The 20,422-nt window shown below is 37.4% G+C and overlaps 3 protein-coding genes and 1 long non-coding RNA gene across 4 annotated transcripts; 3 read left to right on the top strand and 1 right to left on the bottom strand.

The window, feature by feature from the left end:
* Nucleotides 1–292: 292 nt before the first annotated feature.
* On the bottom strand, nucleotides 293–797 carry LOC110866340. The gene is made up of 3 exons (XR_002551339.2): nucleotides 695–797; nucleotides 524–586; nucleotides 293–378 (listed from the first exon to the last, which is right to left on the bottom strand). It is a non-coding gene; the product is annotated as an uncharacterized LOC110866340 (long non-coding RNA).
* A 4,413-nt stretch (nucleotides 798–5,210) lies between these two features.
* On the top strand, nucleotides 5,211–9,523 carry LOC110868108 (IST1-like protein). The gene is made up of 6 exons (XM_022117194.2): nucleotides 5,211–5,376; nucleotides 5,460–5,592; nucleotides 6,481–6,584; nucleotides 6,689–6,860; nucleotides 7,357–7,497; nucleotides 8,627–9,523. Exons 1-6 carry the CDS (start codon nucleotides 5,285–5,287, stop codon nucleotides 9,341–9,343), a joined length of 1,359 nt encoding a protein of 452 aa, XP_021972886.1. The 5' UTR covers nucleotides 5,211–5,284; the 3' UTR covers nucleotides 9,344–9,523.
* Nucleotides 9,524–10,136: 613 nt separating this feature from the next.
* On the top strand, nucleotides 10,137–14,454 carry LOC110868107 (cation/H(+) antiporter 1). Its single transcript, XM_022117193.2, has 4 exons — nucleotides 10,137–10,292; nucleotides 11,473–12,471; nucleotides 13,164–14,083; nucleotides 14,199–14,454. The coding sequence occupies exons 1-4, from the start codon at nucleotides 10,137–10,139 to the stop codon at nucleotides 14,452–14,454; spliced, it is 2,331 nt and encodes a 776-aa protein (XP_021972885.1).
* A 2,160-nt stretch (nucleotides 14,455–16,614) lies between these two features.
* LOC110866696 (GDSL esterase/lipase At2g23540) lies at nucleotides 16,615–18,443 on the top strand. The gene is made up of 3 exons (XM_022115840.2): nucleotides 16,615–16,827; nucleotides 17,541–17,628; nucleotides 18,220–18,443. Exons 1-3 carry the CDS (start codon nucleotides 16,615–16,617, stop codon nucleotides 18,441–18,443), a joined length of 525 nt encoding a protein of 174 aa, XP_021971532.2.
* Nucleotides 18,444–20,422: the final 1,979 nt, after the last annotated feature.

The following is a 20,422-nucleotide window of genomic DNA, read 5'->3' as shown; positions in this document are numbered from 1 at the left end:
TGTATCATAACTGAACATACTAAAAAGTTGTGGAACTGCAAATGCTTTAGATATGGTATGCATAATCATTTAAGAGAACAACTATCTAGAGGAATAATTATTTATTTCTAACCTTACACAAGTCGCAGCGGGTCATTCCTGAGATTAAGCAAGATCTTGAGGATTTTCATGTCACCAATATGAACCGCATCAATGAGTTTCACTTTCATATGTCCTGCAGCAATCAAACACGTGTGTTAGTCATGTCTATTTTTATTTTTAACATTTTTTTATAAATTGTTGATAACATACCTATAAGATGGTGACATTCTTTCTGTTGTGTCAAGAGAAACTAATGAAGATAGTTCCCATGGCTGCCCAGTGGATGATATCACATACCTGAAGCCAATAAACTTGTTAATCACTATCTTTTTTAATTTTTCAATTCCCATACCTATCAAAAATAAAAAATAAATATGGGTAAAATAGATTTAAGATACACCGTCACATTCCCGGTTGTAAGGCAAGAAAGAAAACAACGTACCATTCTTTCTAACCAAGATGAATCTACCCAAGTTAGTTGCAGAAATGCCATTAACGTCTTTGCCTGAAAATGACACAAATCTTGATAAATTAGCAAGTGGTCTACCAACATTTGCTTTTATCTGAACAGTGATGTTGGGCATATTTTAGTTCTAGATGTCAAATTAAATACCTCCAAATGTTCTAATCGCTCTTTGTCGTCTTATGCAAGTTCTTCATGTGTTTCTGGCCTATTTGATGGGTGAGCACACATATCACAAGCATCAACTTTTTCCTACAATTAATTGATTAAATTTTAGATAATAAATATAATGCAAAAAATCAACATCTAATTTAGAGTTATAATTTTTATCTGATCAGGTTCTACTTCTTTTCTATGAACTTTTCATCCAATTTTTTGATCAGCTAGTGATCATTTTCTTCCTTGTGCCTAGCTTTCATGCCTTCTAGTATATCAACACTTAAAAGACAAAAATCTATGTTATTCAATAATGCAAATATCTTAATTATAACAATCAAAAAATTTTCTAACAATGATAACGAATAGTTACATGATCACTAATAAGAACCTTGAAATATCTACTCTTGTATATCATTTCATCATAGACCTCCTTTTCCCTTTTACTCTTATGAATCTGTACTTATAAAGACACCACATTAACTCAAAAACAATAGAAAGCAATACACCAGATCATCATTCAAATAATCAAACTCATCTCACATACATGATACTTTCTCTTCACTCACCAGAGATTAAACTAACTCCTTTTTTTGTAGATTTTGGCATTGGTTGGCTCAGGAACGGATTATTTGTATCAAACACTTCAATCCTTGTATGAAAAATTGAAAACCCTAAAATTCACATTTCTCAACAATAGATACTAAAACAACCCAAATTCATGTCGTAAGAGAACGTATCATTAAAATTAAACAACTCACAACCCTAAATTCCTTAAAAAGATGCATCATAAGTTGATATTTCGAAATTCAAATCTGAGATAGACATTTTTGACACATAACTGGAATCACTAATAAACCCTAGATCGGCAGAGAGAAATCCGGTGAGTTACTTTCATGAATGTAGATGATTCTTAATATTTAGAGTTTTTTCATTTGAAATAGAAACGGATTCATAATTTTGGCAACACTGAATTGATTGGAGAGAGAGAGAGAGAGAGAGAGAGAGAGAGAGAGAGAGAGAGAGAGAGAGAGAGAGAGAGAGAGAGAGAGAGAGAGAGAGCGCATGTGAAGGTAGCGTAGTGAGAAAGAAGAATTGGAGAAAAGAAACTGCTGAAGGTGTTTGGCGCTTAAAGAGAATTAGGGGATGATTTTAAGGTGACACGTGGCAAGTAATGGTTTAAGCAAATGCCATGTGGCATAAGTTGGTTTTGCTTTATTAGAAGTAGTAGATAGTAGATAGAATCTTGATTAAATATGATGGTCCCACATATCCCTGGTCCATTACCGAAATTGACATATTAAATAAGAGGGTCAAATAAAGAAATTTACATGTCTAAATAAGGGGGTCAAGTAAAGAAATTCACATATATTATATAAATTTTAATTGGGTGTTCAAAAAAGGGGTCAGATAAAGAAATTTAATTTTATTTTACATACATACATTTACCATGGAGAAAATAGTGTTAGAGAGCTGTTTCACACTTTCTAATTGATTCATCCAAATTCTGATTTTGCCCTATTTAAATTTATGGTTTTATCATTGGTTTTTTTCTTATCCCAGCTAAATTACGATTTTGCCATCAGTTCAAATTTATAGTTTTGCCATCGGTTTTGTTTTTTTCCGGTTAAATTACGAATTTGCCCCGATGTAAAATTACAATCATGCCACCGTCTTAATTTTTTTTTAAATGTGTCAGGCAACTGCCTGACAAATTACGTTTTAGCCCCGTTTAAATTTATCGTTTTGCCATTCGTTTTGTTTTTTCCCTCCCAGCCAAATTACGATTTTGCAATCAGCTCAAATTTACAGTTTTGCCATCGGTTTTGTTTTTTCTGTCAAATTACGAATTTGCCCTCAGTGAAAAATTACAATCATGCCATCGTTTTTTTTTTTTTTTTTAAATAGTGCCAGGAAGTATATACATTTACCATGGAGGGGAATAGTGTCAGACAGCTGCCTGGCACTTCCCCAGTCCACACAAATTACGATTTCGCCCCGTTTAAATTTACGGTTTTACCATTGGTTTTCTTCTTCTCCCAGCCAAATTACGATTTTGCCCTCAGTTCAAATTTATAGTTTTGCGATCGTTTTTGTTTTTTCGGTCAAATTACGAATTTGCCCCTAGCGATAGTCATGCCTTTGTTTTAGTTTTTTCTAATAGTGTCAGGCAGCTACCTAACACTTCCTTTGGTTCAGCCAAATTACAATTTGGTTCCATTTAAATTTACAATTTTGCCATTCGTTTTGTTTTTTCCTCCCGGCCAAATTACGATTTTGCCCTCAGTTCAAATTTACAATTTTGTCTTCGGTTATGTTTTTTTCCTGTCAAATTACGAATTTGCCCCATTGTAAAATTACAGTCATGTCATCGGTTTTTCTTTTTAAGAATAGTGTCAGGCAGCATAGCACTTCCCCATTAGTCCAGCTAAATTACGATTTTGCCCGGTTTAATTTATAGTTTTGCCATTGGTTTGTTTTTTTTCCTCACAGACAAATTACGAATTTGCCCTTAGTTCAAATTTACAGTTTTGCCATCGTTTATTTTTTCCCCCCGTCAAATTACGAATTTGCCCCCAGTGTAAACTTCCGGTCATGCCATCATTTTAGTTTTTTTGTCAAAACTATGGTAGTAATTTGTTTTAATTGGTAGACTCAGTGTAATTTTTATTCGTGCTAGGCGGTTACCTGGCACACGCTCATTTGTCCTGATCAATTACAATTTTGACCTAGTTTAAAAATATAGTGTTTCCATCATTTTAGTTTCTTTTTTTTTCCTTTTGCAAAAGTATGACAGTGTTTTGTTTTAATTGATTGACTCAATGTAATTTTTTTTGAAAACGTGTTATGAGTAGTAGGTACAAGTAACCGAAACACAGACATACATGTTATGAGATAGAAATATTCGGTTGGTGCACCGCAACACGGACAAGGCAATAAGTAGTTGACATGTACAAATTATCATTCGGAGTTCAAAAACAAGGGGGTCAAATAAAGAAATTGACATGTAGAAATTATAATTGGGAGCTCAAAAAAGTCATGTAATAAGTGGGTAATTGGGATTTATATGCAAAACAGGCCGGTTCCTCCTTGGAGGTCACCGGTTTGACTCCCGGCTGCGGCGTATTAGGGGGTCGTCCCAATGATGGATCGTTTTCTACCGAGGTATGGTTCGATCCTTAGGGCAACCCGGTTTTACCCAGCTATTACCCTAGCGAGTCTCTCGTGTGGGGGCAATATGGTTTCCGGACGAAGGTCAGTCAGAGCGGCAACCGGGGCCCGATAGAACATCGCGTCTGAGAATGCTGGGCTGACGGGTAACCGTCCTTGACGGAGACCCAGTGACCAATAGTCCATATACATATTGAAAATCACCCTTAAAAAAAACTAATCAAAACAAAATGCAAGAGTTTGCCTCCGGTCCATATAGAATAATTGTTATTTTCCCAAAGCTTGAAAGCTTAAAATGCCTTAATTCAATGTACATAAATGTTGAAACACAAACTAAAATTCCTTAATTCAATGTACATAAATGTTGAAACCCATACAAAACTCTATGAATCTTTTAAAGAAAACATATCAAAATATTTTTTTTTCTATTTTCTCATTTCTTATTTAATTTACCAAACTTAAACTAGATCAATCCAAACAATATTAAACAAAAAAAAGAGTAATTTGCAAGTTTGTCTATAAGGTTTGCCTAAACTAATAGGTTTCGTCCACTCTTCACATTTTTATTCCCCGATGTTTGATGTTTTACCATTATGAGTCCCTGAATCTGATGGTCATTAACTTTAATGTTAGCGTTTGTGTGAAGTTACTGATATACCCTTTATTAAATCGTTGGTCGAAATGAAAAGGAGATGACTGGTGGTGTTGCTTACGTTAGCCAATGGTGTTAGTTAGCTCAAGCGATAGTGGATGTGATGGCTGTGTTAGGGGCTTGTTGGAAAATAAGATGGGGGCTAGTGCCGGTGGTCATCGGTGAATCTTAGTTGGGACCGGGGCTAGGGCCAGGGGTGGGACTGACCCCCCCCCCCCCAATATTTTTTTGCTTACTAATTTAAATTTTACTGATTATATATATATTGAGTGCCCCTTCTACCGAAAATTTATAAAAATAGTCATCAAGATCCGCAAATGAAGGTGGTGATGACGGCGGTGGTAGTAAATTCTTGTTGGAGTAAAGATGGGGGTATATTAGTAATTTCATGGAAAAAACTAATAGGGTTTGTGTTAAAAGAACAAATAACAAAAAAAAACTCAAGATGTTAATATTGAATTGAACGTGTTAACTGAGAGAAACCTTAGGGACGTAAAGTGAAATTTACTCCGATCCAAATTATCACCTTTGACCTTTCCCGTTCAATAAAAAAAGATCCGTTTCTGCTTTCTATCTCCTGGTCGACATCAATAGCGTAGGACCCACTCACACCACGCCACGTTCCTTTTCTTTCCGTTTCTTTTTTTCTTTTTTAAATTAAAATCAATTTCTTTCCGACCGTTACACACATTCCATAAAGAAAAAACCCATCACTCCCCAATCCCCATAACACACCCCACACCACACCGCCTCAACTCAACATGACCACCACCGCCGGAGCCAAACGCAACTGGAAAAAGGTAGCCAGGATCACCAAATCGCTCTTCTTCAACTCCTTCAACACTTCCAAATGGTTAGATCTCTCTTTTCTCCATCTTTTGATCCTAATTTCATACGTGTTGAGCCCTAATTGAGGTTTGTGGTTGTGAAATGCAGTAAGACGGCGGCGAAGCTGGCGGTGGCCAGGATAAAGCTGCTGCGGAATAAGAGGGAGGTGGTGGTCAGGCAGATGAGGCGTGACATTGCGCTGCTGCTTCAGTCTGGTCAAGATGCCACTGCTCGTATTAGGGTATGCTTGTTAATTGTTATTACTGCATTTTACTTTATGTGACACTTGTTTGTTAAGTAGTTTAGTGATGACGGTTAATCGGTTATAGTGTGGTGGTTTTTTGATGATGTGATGTCAAATTTGAAGCTAGGGTTTGGATAGGTTTGGTGTTGAATTCTTTGATTTCTCTGCTACTTACAATTGATGATGTGATGTGAAATTTGAAGCTAGGTTTTGGATCATAGTTGTCAATAGCGGTTGCCATGGTTGCTATGGTCGCTATAGCGAATAGCGTAGCGTATATGTAGCCGGGATTTGTTATTTATTTATTTTTATTTTTTAAATATAAATAGAGATCAAATATAGCTATAAAATAGTTAGATTTTAGGTTTTTGTTAAATATACATGTAAAATAGGGTATATACAAGGGTATTTATTTTGATATAATATACGTATAATTTTTTTTTTCTAGTGTATCGCTATTTATAAAATAGAGCCCACTATTTATCGGTATACGCTATGTAGCAAGTTACCTTATCGCTATTTGTCGCTATTCGGCATTAACAACTACGGTTTGGATAGGTTTTGGTGTTGAAATCCCTGATTTGCTATTATGGTTGTCTTTGTTTAGTCACCAAAATGAATTTGTAGTATCTGTTTTAGTTCTGGATTTGGAAATTTTGACTAGATTGAATGTTCACAGTTAGAAGTGGGACATTAATCAATAATGATTTATTCTTCTTTTTCATGTGTTATTATTATTATATACATCGAATTACTGTTCCAAGAGGTTGATGAACAAATGTGCTTGGTGGTTATGCATATTTTCGAATTGTAGATTGATGGTGCTCTGCAAGTGTGTTGTATAGTTTCTCTTTCATTAACTGACCTGCAATTTTCTGTGTTAAGGTTGAACATGTGATGAGAGAACAGAATATTCTGGCTGCTAACGAGTTTATCGAGCTCTTCTGTGAACTTATTGTACAACGACTAACCATTATTGCAAAACAAAGGTATATTAAGGCTAAAATTAAAAATTAAGAACTTTATATCTACTTGACTACTTCTATACCACATTTAATAGCACTGCTCACTGTTTTGGGTCGAATTGTTCCAGGGAGTGCCCAGCCGATCTAAAAGAAGGGATATCAAGTTTAATATTTGCAGCTCCTAGATGTTCGGAAATTCCTGAGTTGGTTGCACTTAGAGACGTTTTTGAGAAGAAATATGGTAAAGATTTTGTTGGAGCAGCTACTGATCTACGACCCAGCTGTGGTGTAAATCGAATGGTGAGTCTGCTGATTATCCTACAATTATGCTCAATAAGTTTATATATTATAACCTGCTTCCTTGTTTGCTTTTCTTATTAGTTAAAAAAGAGTAAAATGCCATTTTTGTCCCCGAGGTTTGGCCAGTTTTGTGACTTTCGTCTAAAGGTTTGTTTTTCTGCATCTGGATCCAGATCCAAAAGGTTTGAAATCTTGCCATTTTCATCTGGCTCGTTAACTTCATCCATTTTTCTCCGCTAAGGGTATTTTGAATTCTTGTAAAAAGACAAATCGCCCTTTAAGTTAACAAAAAAGACGGAAATACCCCGAGTTAACGGGGAAAGATGATGGAGTTACGAGCCAGATGAATATGGCAAGATCTCAAACCTTTTGGATCCAGATGCGCAAAAATAAACCTTTGGACAAAAGTTGCAAAACTGGCCAAACCTCAGGGACGAAATTGGCATTTTACTCGTTCAAAAATGTCAAATGATTGACGTTTTCATATTGTTCACAGCTTATTGACAAACTCTCTGTTAGAACTCCTGCTGGTGAACTGAAGTTGAAAGTTCTGAAAGAAATAGCGAAAGAATACCAGATTGATTGGGACACAACAGAGTCGGAAACCGAACTTCTCAAACCACCTGAAAAGCTTATCGTGCGTTTCGATATCTCTATACATTCTTTATGAACCCGTAAAGGGTGCTAAACGGGTGTAGCGAAAGAATACTTGAAAAGCTTATGTGTAGGGGTGCTAAACGGGTCATGTTCACGGGTTGGCGGGTTCCGAACCCAAAAATTTTAAACGAACCCGAAAATCGTGTCATACATATGAACCCAAACACGACCCCGGATATTCGTGATCCAAACACGATCCTGTTCAACCCAATGAATTTAGTTTTTTTTTTTGAAAATTAATATATTAATCTATGCAGTTAATATCGCCAATATATCAGTTATCGGTTCCCTGGTGAGGTATTGGTGCAAAATATCGGTTAGCATATCGGTACCGATATTATCGGCGATATTGACCGATATTTACCTGGTATTGGACATATATTTGACCGATATATTCCTGATATCAGTACCTTTCTTCTTAGTTCTACCATTGCTTTTTCTTTTTATTGCTGCTATTAGTATTAGTGTTTTAAGTCTTAATTGTTAATTGTAATGTTTTGCAAGTTTAATAAGTTTTACTTGCTACAATTGTTAGTGTTTTGCAAGTTGCAAAAGGTTAATTTGTTAATGGTAGGAGAGTATACTGAATTGCTAGTGTTAAAATGGTATATATATAAATTCATAATGATATTAAAATTGCTGATATCCCACTGCAATTACCGATATCTCAAATATCAATCCTTGACCGATATTCGATTTTTACCGCATTAACTGCTTTGATTAAAATTGAATTTACTAAAAAAACACAAATGTATAATTACAATTACATTTAAATTATTAAATCGTATGTCGATGTCCCTTTTTAAGATATAATTATGGGCATAAAGTACACAATTAAATTTTTAACATAAAGCATGTAAAAAATATAATATAACATAAATGGGTCGGGTTGACCGGACCGGGTTGACCCAAACTAAAAAGGTTCGCGGGATCAACCTGAAACTGACCCAAACACGTTAGGTTCGTGTCGTGTTTTGGGGTCGTGTCAGATATTAACACCCTTATATATATGTGATATGAACGCACGCACAGTCGCACACACACACTGTGTGTCTGCTTGCTACCCAATTTAGTATCTTTTAATCAACGTTGTTGTCTATTTTCTGCAGGACGGGCCTCAGACATTTGTGAGTGCTTCTAGCATGCCTATTAATCCTCCACGTGAAGAAACCGTTCAGCCAAACAACCCACCATCACGCCGGTACTCGGAGAACGGTCAAAAAAACATGATGCATTTCGACAACACAAAATCAGCTGCTGAAGCTGCTGCTGAGTCAGCTAAAATGGCAATAGCTGCCGCAGAAGCCGCTGCATACTTAGCCAGCAAAGAATCAAACCAGTCAACTCAACCACATGGATTCGTAAACGGTCCTAAAAGTGCCAACAATTTCGACTCTTTTTCTAGCAGCCCTCCCATCGATTTTGGCAAAACGTCAAGACAGAGTTCCGAGAGGTCTCATGTTTCGCAGGGTCAACGGAGACACAGTTACAATGCATCCGGTGTGAAGTTTGATGAATCCGACTGTGACGAACAAGCTGAAATAGATTATAACAAGATGAATAGACGACACACCTACAACGCACCTCCTCCGGTTTCGTCTGTCAAGTTTGATGAGTATGAGTCTGACTACGATGAAGAAATTGAGATGGAGCATGACCATGACCGTGACCGTTCTAGTGGGATGGACAATGGTCCACCAAACCGGCCTGCACCACCAGCACCAACTTCTGGTAATATGAAACATGGTCAGCGAGTTCATCCTAAGCTGCCAGATTATGATACACTTGCGGCTCGTTTCGAAGCTCTCAAGCATTACAAACCTTAGGTCAGATTATGGTTGCTTTTGTCTACTTTGATCATTCGTTTATTCGCAGTATTCATCTATGTGTATTACATTATGTGCTGCCCTTTGGTTGGCAGATAGGTATGAATGTCGGTATATTTTTTTGTTAAATATATGTATAAAAAAGATTTGTTATAATTCGAAGTCTTAAGAGTTGATGCATGTCACAGTTGCCTTTCTTTATATTTGTGGGTGACTCGGGTTACTCTCAGAGTACTCCGTTTGTCGAGTGGGTGCCCCGAGAGTGCTCGGGATTGATTTGTTGGCCGTTCAAAAAAAAAAAAAAAAAACATCAAGTCACATTAAGAACACCAAACGGATTTTGGTACATAAAAAGAGTTATGGATAATTAAGATGTTAGTTTTATGGTATAACTTGTTTAAATAATAACTTTATTTAATTCACCTATATCTTAAAACTAATAAATGAAAATGAGTGGGATGTGAAATGAATACACAATAATCCAATTAATGCCAAATTTTGTAAAAATGATGTGATATAAAAAAAAAGTTATAATTTCAAATTTCCAAAGTTATATTCCTACTTTTATTCTAATAATTTCTCCAAGTATAAAATATAAATCACTCACAAGACAAAACATGACCCATTATTTTGTGTGTAACACCACCAACGGAAAAAACCGGTAAATTTGTAGGGTGTTCTCTCACCCTCCCTCCAAAATCATCTTCAACAAACTTTTAAACCATTTCTTCCTCATTTCTTCATTCTTTCTGCAAAATCAAACACAACAGAAGAAATCTTTGATCTAGCAGCCATGGATGAAACCGCGGAGTTATCGTGCCCTGATAACGACATGATGAACCCAGCGTTGACATTGGCGACGCAGGTCTCCGCCATTTTGGTTCTCTCCCATGTGTTTCAGATTTTCCTCAAACCGTTGGGCCAGCCTGCGCCGCTTGCTCAGATCCTCGTAAGTATGTCTCATCTTCCATCTACATTCATTCAACTGCATTTTGTTATTCTGCTTCTTTTTATTAAATTCTGGTCATATATTGGGTCATGCCACATTGAATTGCTTGTAAACGAACCGAACTAACACAAGCGGGGCATGTTCGTGTTCATTTGTTTGACTTTATCTGAACAAACGATTGAACACGGACAATTAAACGTACGAGCTTCATGTTTGTGTTCGCCTGTAAAGAAATTAAGCGTATTCATGTTCGTTTGTTAATAGTATAAAACGAACGTTTCACGAATGTAAATGATCATAACTGAACATAGATGACGAACATAACCAAGTGAACACCAATTAGTAGTAAATCAGCATCATACACAGTAAATTCCACCAATAGCAAAGCTGTAGTTTTACCTCTACCCCGTAGGAATAGAGAGACTGCTTCCAGTGAGACCCCTGGCTCCATAGTAGTTTTACACAAGCCTTGGACATAAGGCGCATAACTCTCGACAAAAAGGCCGATTAGTGTATGTACCCCCTTGTCTTTCAGCTATCAATGCCACTACATGATGCATGATTAACCGTCTCCCGTTATTTTCACGAAATTAGTAAAATACCGTTAGAATTAGTGCAATTTCACTTTTGCCCCCCGAAGGCCCACACATTTATACATTATATGTGCACACCGCAAGCCTGACATAACCAATCAGAAGTAAATGTGAAAATCAATTTGTTGGGCCTAAAAGTTAATAAAGCTAGACTAAATTTTAATAGGTGATATTTTAATTTTGTTTAGTAAAACCATACTAAATGGTAATGGGCCTAAAAATTTAAACGAATATATAAATGAACGTAAACAAACGAACTTAAACACACGTAAACTAGCAAACATAAATGACGTAAACAAATAAGCATAAAGGAGCGTAAATGAACGAACGTGACATGTGTTCATGTTCGTTCTTTTTAATAAATGAACGAAAAAAATTGTTCATGTTTGATCGTTTATCATATAAACGAACTTCCCGCCGAACGATTCATCAAACGTTCGGTTCGTTTACAAGCCTATAATAAATGGCATGAATGGGGTGCAGGTGTGAATTTATGAATCCAATCTCATGCCAAGCTCATGATATATATTATGCATCAAATGTGCATAATGGTTAACTGTTGTAGTCTTGTTTTTTTTTTACCACAGGCAGGGTTTGTGCTAGGTCCATCAGGCTTATCAAGATCACAATCAATACATATCTTCTTCTTTCAGGATTTTGCTGTTGATTTCTACGAAAGCATGGCACTATACTGTAGAATCAGTATCATGTTCCTCATTGGCCTTGAAATGGACATCCCATTTTTAATGAGAAACTTGCGTCCCGCAAGCATTATCGCGTGCGGTGGTTGTTTAATGTGCACAATATTTGCATCCACCATTTCTTTCTTTGTATATGAAGAAACAGGATCGCGTGGATCGCGGTTCACATTAGCATTAGTCATCACAGTGATCTTAGCCAACACCGCATCTCCAATCGTGTTCCGTTTGGCTGCTGATTTGAAATTTGCAACCTCTGATATTGGAAGATTAGCTATATCTTCTTCTTTGATTGGGGACATGTATGCTGTGTTTATTTTGGTTATAATATCCGGTGAGAAAAACAAACGAACTGTTAACGGTTGGGCACTCATGGCTTTCTTTTCGCTTCTACTTCTAGTGGGAATTATTATTTTCACCTCGTATTTAGTTAACTGGCTTAACCGACGAAACAGAAATGAAAAGAATCTTCAAGCGGTAGAAGTAATGTTACTTTGTTCAGTCATTCTTGTTGCTGCAATGACTTTAGAAACTATGGGATTTAGCAGCATAATAGCTTGTTTTTTAATGGGGTCCACATTCCCAAGGGGCGGGAAATCGGCCCGAACGTTACTAGCCATTCTCACGTATACGGTTCACAACTTCATCTTCCCGATTTACTTTGGTTACACCGGGTTTAAAGCGGATACACGTTATATAAATGAGTTGAAACGACTAGCTATAGTTTTAATGGTTATTGTGTTGAGCATTGGTGGCAAGATCTTTGGGACCCTTGCTGCTTGTTATTATTTGAAGACACCATTAAATGAAGGTGTACTCCTTGCTTTTTTGATGAACATGAAGGGGCATGTAGATATTTTGACTTTGACCACAGCTATGCAGAATAGAGTAAGTGCTTCCTTATGTTAATTTAGAGGGTGTTTGGGATTACGTTTTGAAGTAATTATTTGATTATTGTGTTTGTAAAACATAAATAATCTAAAAAAGTGTTTGGATGAAAAAGTGATTATGTGCCTCCAAAACGCAGTTTTGGAGAAGCATGTACCTACATGCTTTTTCAAAACGCAGTTTTGAAAACGCAAAATGTATTTTGAAAACGCATAATCTATTTTGAAAACGCAACACCAAACACCCCCTTAGTGCTTTCTTCTGATTATATTTTTTGCATTTTTATAAGGAATTTCTAAATTTGACAAGTTTTGTCAAATCTTCGAGATTGACAACAAATAATTAAATATTAAATTAAAGACATAAATGCGTAATTTAAGACGATCAGTGATTCACGCGTTTTACACTAAAACGAAATGATTTAGAAATTGCTAAAATTTAGGGAAAATCTTTAGTGCTGAAATCGAAGCGGTAAATAATGGAATTCGGGCCTGACAGTTGGACCAAACTGACTATGACCGTTTTCCACATGATCCGGCTTCTCGAGACCTTTTCGTTCACTGCTTATGGGCCTTGTAACTCCACTTGTAGCCTAAGTTATGCGTCTAGCTGGCCAAGTAGGAGTCTGCTAACTCTTGGATTAGCTCCGTATCACAAAATATTTAAAGAAGTTGATCTTTGTGTTAATGCAGGTGATTAACAGTGCAGTGTTTTACAATTTAATGGTTTCGGCTGTAGTCATTAGTTCCATACTCTCGGCTGCTCTGATCGGTGTCTTGGTGAGAAGAGAAAAAGATATGATAGGAATCAAACACATACCGATGGAATATCATAGTCCCGATAAAGAACTAAAACTACTCGCGTGTGTGCATAGTAGTCACCCTGTCAATTCAATGGTAAGACTCATTGTATCGTTAAGAGGGTCAGACAACGTTCCAATTTCTCCATACTTAATGCATTTAGTCGAGCTTCCCGAGCAGACAAAAAGAAGTTCATCTCTATATGAGCAAGAAGAAGACGAACTTAGTGAAGATGAAGATGATGGCAAAAACGATGCGGTTGAAATAAATGAAACCGTTGATATGTTCATCGAAGAAACAAAAATGATGATTCATCAAGCTAAAACAGTAGCACCTTTTACAACAATGTATCAAGATGTTTGTCACTTTGCTGGTGATAAGAGGACATCGTTTATCGTTCTTCCATTTCATAAACATCAAAGAATCGATGGGAAATTTGAGAATGGTAAAGAAGGTATAAGGATTACTAATCAAAAAGTGTTGAGACATGCTAAGTGTTCAGTGGCTATTCTTGTTGACCGCGGTCATACTACAACGGGGACACAAGCTGCGGGTTCAGAATCTTTGCAGCAAATTGCTACTTTGTTTTTTGGTGGGCCCGATGACCGTGAAGCGTTGGGGTTTAGTAAACGGCTTAGTACACATCATCATACGAGTCTTACTGTCATTAGGTTTTTACCAACATCGGCAAAAGATCCTAATGGAGGAATTGATGTTTCACATAAGGAGGATGATGTTTTTGTGACTATACAAGATCAGGATACTGAAGTTGCAGAGGCTGATAATTCTGCCTTAGCCAATTTTTATCACAGGTATGACAAAATAATTTAGTGCGTTGGTGAAAATTTCGACTCGTTTACTTATGAACGGGCTGATATGTTGAAGAATATGTGACGCTGAAAACTAGTGATTGGCTGTATTTTTCAGGTATGTGACATCCGGGAAAGTGAGATTTGTTGAAAAATATGTGGATAATGGGGTCCAAACAGGAATGATATTGAGGGACATGGCGGAAACCTACTCGATGTTTGTAGTGGGCAAAGGCGGCAGAGGTGACTCTCTTTTAACAACTGGAATAAGTGACTGGGAAGAATGCCCCGAGCTTGGTGTAGTAGGCGATTTCTTGGCTTCTAGTGAATTTGATACTAGTGGTTCGGTATTAGTTGTTCAACAACATAGATGACTTATTACAAAAATAGATACGCGATACGTATAAACAGTCTTTTCTAAAACAACCAGCTTTAGTGATAGCATTGCATCAAGCACAAGATCACGCAGGTTAAACCTTTGAAAGATTGCACGATTTAGAAAGGAAAATTTTTCGGGCAGAAGATGGATGTGACAGTTTATATGTATAGGTTTTGTGTTGTATGTAGTCGTTCGGAAAAGAGTAGAGTGGTCATTTTGAATGATGTAGTTGGTTGTATATGTGTATGTAATGTAGATGCAGGCTTACAAATTTAAATGTTTCAAATAGAAATGACAAGTTAGTCCTGATTTGTGAATGCGTCATATTACAAACAAACATATAGTCTGCACATCAAATTGATTAATATTTCACTTTTAGTTTCCATTTGCAATGCTTTTTTGCAAGATGTGTGTTCTACTAGTGAGTTGGTTCCTATTGATGCTACTACTGATGATCGATGCATTGGTTCCTACCGATTAGTTGAAAAGGAGTCATGATAGTTAAGTAGTTAAATCAGTTGGATAGTTATTTAATAAATGAACAATAATGAGACATTTAACAATGATCTCTACCAACTTTATGCACTCATTCTTACGGTCAACTACTACCACCTTCACGACGGTGATCAATAGGGAGACATTTGACAAAGATCTGACAATGATCTCTACTGAATGAGTGCATAAAGTTGGTAGAGATTGAGGTCGGGTTTGCACGATGGTTGGTGGGGTGTGACGGTGGTGGTAGTGGTGAAGTATGATGCCTATTGTAACAGAAAAATAAAAATATATTTATATAACTGGAAAAACAAGAAATCATAAGTGTTGGTCATAAACTAAGATGATCATAGTAAACTATGGAAAGCAATCTCAACCTTTTCCCCTTGGATTACATTGATCCAAAAGGCTCTACCTTCTATAAGTTATTTCCCTTTCGTTCCTCAAACTTACCACACAGACAGATATGGCCAGGGAACTCAGAGCTCGAAAATGCACGCTGCTCGTGATCTGTGTGGCCGTTTTTAGGGTGCTTACAGGATCCACAAAGGGTCAACCATAGTGCCGATATTTATATTTGGTGACTCAACATTGGATGTTGGCACAAACAACCACATTGCTAACGGCAGCTCAAGGGCCGATCACCCATACAACGGGATAGATTATCCAGGGTCCCAAGCAACCGGGAGGTTCAGCAATGGTCTCAACACTGCTGACACTATTGGTAGGTTGTGCCTGACGATTTCAGCTCCCGATTTGTTTCAAAATATTTTTATCTCTAACGGGTCAACCTAATAAAACCAATATATCATCTGAAAAACAGTCAAATGGGTTGGAATATCTCCTATACAAAGTATGGTATTGTTATCAAATTAAAACAATGTTACATACCAAATAAAAGAACTCGACCCAAAATACTAGTCTGATGGGCCAGAGAGCTCATTTGGTATCTAAACCCCACATGGGTTGCCCATACAACAGATGTGGGAAAAGATTCATACCTTGCCAGTGACAGATCCAAGAATTATTTTCAGGGGGTGCGGGTGAGGGGTTCAACCATATTTTTAAGGGGGCGATCGGGTCTTTTGCCTAAAAAATACACTAATTTTATTTTCAAGAGGTGCGCCCGCCCACCCAGCCATCAACCTGGGTCCGCCCCTATACCTTACAATGGTTTTAGTCCGTAACATACAACTTTTGTAATCATGTTGAAAACAGTTAGTTGCTTGTGTAGTTCAACTTTTAGGTGGCTATGATCTTAGTCCGCTGCCATATCTTGCACTCGTTGAAGATGGGTCTAACTTCACAAGAGAGATACTTCATGGAGTTAACTTTGCTTCGGGAGGTGCTGGTCTTAGTAAAGTAACCGGGCAAAAATTTGTAGGTCTCTTTTTCTAGAAAGAATATGTTATCCAGCAGCTCGGGCATTTAATTTAAAGGTTAACATAGGTAGCAGTTTGACTCATTTTTGGTTTGATTTGGGTTACCTTAACGAGTCAAAAAAGTAAGTCAACCTGTCATTTAACCAAGCTTGGCTTGACAATGTCGGTCGCAGATCGACTCCCATGTGGGCCCTTCCCAAACTTTATGCATATCTGATATTATTAACAAATCATGTTTCAAACCCAACATAAATTATATATAGGGGCGAGTTGTATCTATGGAAGAGCAAGTCCAACAATTTGCAACGGTTAGGGGAAACATAACAGCATTACTCGGGGAGTCTAAAGGTGATGGTCTACTTCAAAAGTCCATGTACATCTTCAGCATTGGAAGCAACGACATCATGGAATACTTATTCTCTCCTTTGAAGACTATGACTCCCGAGCAGTTTGTAATCAACCTTACCGACGCCTATGCCATCCACCTAAAGGTTCCCTTTACTTCTAAATTCCTTAGAATCACTAAGGCTATGGGGTGTGGGGGTCATGGATTGGAACATTATTTCCACATAGGATCATTAATTAAATGGTATACCATCCCCCTCCTTGATTGATGGTGGTTCTCATGGATTAAACCACGATTACCACGACCCTCATATTTGATAATTTTAAGACAAAAACAAATTAACAAAAATAAAGGGGATAGTGGTTTGGGTCATGACCACACCCTTAGGGTAGTGGTTTTGAATAATGGATTAAAGATAGATGATGTGGTGCATATGTGAAGAAGGGTCATGGTGGTCATGAGGGTCATGACCACACCCTATAGCCTAATGCGATAAAGATTTTGTAATAACATATGGGAAATCATAAATGCTGGTGTGAACACATAACTTGGGTGCTGCCAATGAAGAATGACAAAAAAATATACTTTTTTAAGCTTTGGTTTACCCAAGTTGAATATGATTTGCCCATCATATTTACCATATCGGTAAGTTACAAATTTCAAATATATATTAAAAGACTGATGCTTTTCGGATCAACCCAAAACCGATCAGATCCGTCTTGACCGATACCAAATAATTACATGTTTTGATCACTTACCCTGCATCTGACTCGCCAGTAGTGCCAACTATACTCTAAGCTTAACTCTATAAACTGTGTAATTATGTTATATTAATTTTGTGTTTTTTTGCACTGGCAGAACCTATACAGTATGGGGGCAAGAAAGTTTGGAATATTAAGTATTCCACCAATCGGGTGTTGTCCATTTGCACGTTTTGTGTCTAATGGTACTTGTTCCAATGAGACAAACGATTTGGCTAGCGCGTGCCACACCTCATTTGAATCCCTTATGAAAAACATGAGCTCTACGCTTGAAGGATTCAAGTACTCACTTGTGAACACATACAATATGACAATGACCGTAATTACCCAAAAAATTGGTAATCATAAGTTTTCTTTTTCCCTTCAAATGCCTACATATTCAACCTCGGCGATCAGCCTAGTGTCCAGAGGTAGCAATATCAACACTTTTATATGAAAACATGTCAATACGGGTTGTATTGTATATTGTTTGATAAGAGATCAAGCCTGTAAATATATAGGAGAAACAAGGTCATAATGGGTGAAACATATCGTCCTAAATCGTTTTACTTAAAAGAAATTAATCAACTTATATTTATTATGCTAGCAATAGAGCTATTTATCATATTTAATACATTAGTTATTTAGAAAGAATAAAAAAAACAAAGTGTTGGCACGTCTCTGTGACCAGGCCTGTTAAGACCGGAACCCACTTTGACCCGTTACCCCACCCGCCCGTTTTGCGACCTCTAGTCTATCAGAATGGATCTTTTTACATTAGAGTGGCACATTTTCAGGGTTCAAAGACGTCGTGTCAGCATGTTGTGCCGATAAGACACCATTTGGATTAAGTGAATGCTTGAAAGGAGTGCACCTTTGCAAGTATCGGGATGATTATTTGTTCTGGGACGCATTTCATCCAACTGAAAAAGCCTCCAAATTGGCAGCTACTGTAGTGGTTTCTAGCCAAGATCCAGCTTTTGTGTCTCCCATAAATTTTGGCAGTTTGAGAAAGGCTTGAAAAGATTGTTAAGTGCATCATGTGCACATTATGAACTAAATGTATCATTCCCAAATAAACTACACCAGATCTTGTATGTCTCTATTTTCAAATCATCTATCAATAAAAACAGCCAGCTTTAATGATAGCATTGCATCCAGCACAAGCTTGTGCAGGTTCAACCTTTTAACGATTGCACAGTTTAGAAAGAAGAATGTTTTCGGGCAGAAGATGGATGTGACAGTTTATGTGATACGATCCCGCTAAAAACATATTCACGAAGAGGAAAGAAGCGGGTCGGAGCAGATATGTCGGGGCAGATCAATTCGGTATTTGGGCTGATACTGGACCCTCTCGGTGTCAGAAATGAGAATAATAGATTGTGTAGGGGCTAGTATGTAAAGTAGTGTCCTATATAATCTCCATTCTTGTAACCCTAATTTGATGATGAACACAATACAATTCTCAATACAATTCAACTCCATTACAAAGATTGTTCTCTATACCAGTCAACATGGTATCAGAGCAGGTTTCTGATTCTTGAAACAATCTTCTCCAGTTAATTCAATCTCACACCTGAAAATAAAAAAAACAAAAAACAAACTCCAAAAGCCGATCAGTTCAAGAATAATTCTGAAACATTCTTGCAGCCATAGCCAATCAACACAGCCAATCTGAAACACCCATTTTCCGCAGATCCACTCCCATACGTGTCCAACCGCTGTCGTTGTTTCAACCGAACACCAAAATTAGCTGCAGATTCAATCACAATCAATTCCTATCAGTTCCGTTTCTCAGCCGCCCTCCGTTGCAGAATCCTAACCCGATCATCTATTTCGCTCATCACGGCCGCCGTTTTTGATAAATACGCAATAACTTTTGATAAATACGGCAACCCCATCTGATCTGGGCGGATTTGAGCGACCTTAAATCTCGAACGCGAGTTCGAGTGCCAGCGTATTTGTTAAGTACGCTTGGTCAGTTCCGTGTTTAACACGCGAGTATTTGTTAAGTACGCTGAGCAGCGTATTTAAATCTAGTCGGTAACGTTGTACGCCAGTTTTACAAAGGCTCGATTTATAGATATCAAAGAATTCAAGGTTGTGGTTTGTTTGTGATTTTTTTTAGAAGTATTTCGGGCGATTTTTCCGGTGTCGTTGGTATTTTACCGAAGAACAAGTATTCGTGTTCTTGGTGGTTCAGCAAAAATAATTATATATTTTGCTTGTTTGATCTTCATGGGATTTGGAAACCAAAGAATAGCTTCCTCGACATCATAGGATACTCATCCTATTTGGTGGAGTTTATTGTGGAAAGAGTATTTGGGACAAAATTGCAAAGATTTAAAAGATTCAAAAGATCTGTTGTGTAATCGAGGGATTTGATATTAGAAAATAATATTTCTAATAGTTAAAAAAAAAATGGCAATCAATCATGGAAAAAACAACTCTTGGATTTTCGATTCTGGTGCCACTGACACCATGACGTTTGAACCATTGGACATACGGTCAATGACCCGACCTCAGAAATCTCAAATACATACAGCAAACAACGGAACGATGCAAGTGAAAGGAGGAGGAGAAATTGAAATTTCACCAACTATGAAATTGTCAAATTGCCTCTATGTTCCGTCCTTATCACACAAATTACTGTCAATCAGTCATATTACCAAAGAATTAAATTGCACGGTACTAATGCACCCTACTTTCTGTCTCCTACAGGATATCAGGACGGGTGTGATTATTGGACGTGGTACTGAGCGCCAAGGATTGTACTATGTGGATGAAGTGGCTCACCAGGGTACTGTGATGTTGGCTCATGGAACTGATAACCGGGACGCCTGGCTATGGCATCGACGCTTGGGACATCCATCCCACGGTTATTCACACCTTTTGTTTCCAAAACTCTTCCCTACAAATGGGAAAATAGATTGTGAAACCTGTTTTCGCGCCAAAAGCCATCGACACCCGTTCAAACCTAGCAATACGAAAGTTGCTTCC

The sequence above is a fragment of the Helianthus annuus genome, chromosome 7, assembly GCF_002127325.2.
Source record: "Helianthus annuus cultivar XRQ/B chromosome 7, HanXRQr2.0-SUNRISE, whole genome shotgun sequence".
Classification (NCBI taxonomy): domain Eukaryota; kingdom Viridiplantae; phylum Streptophyta; class Magnoliopsida; order Asterales; family Asteraceae; genus Helianthus; species Helianthus annuus.
The sequence above is the reverse complement of the archived record's forward strand: the minus strand, read 5'-3'. Positions and strand labels throughout refer to the sequence as shown.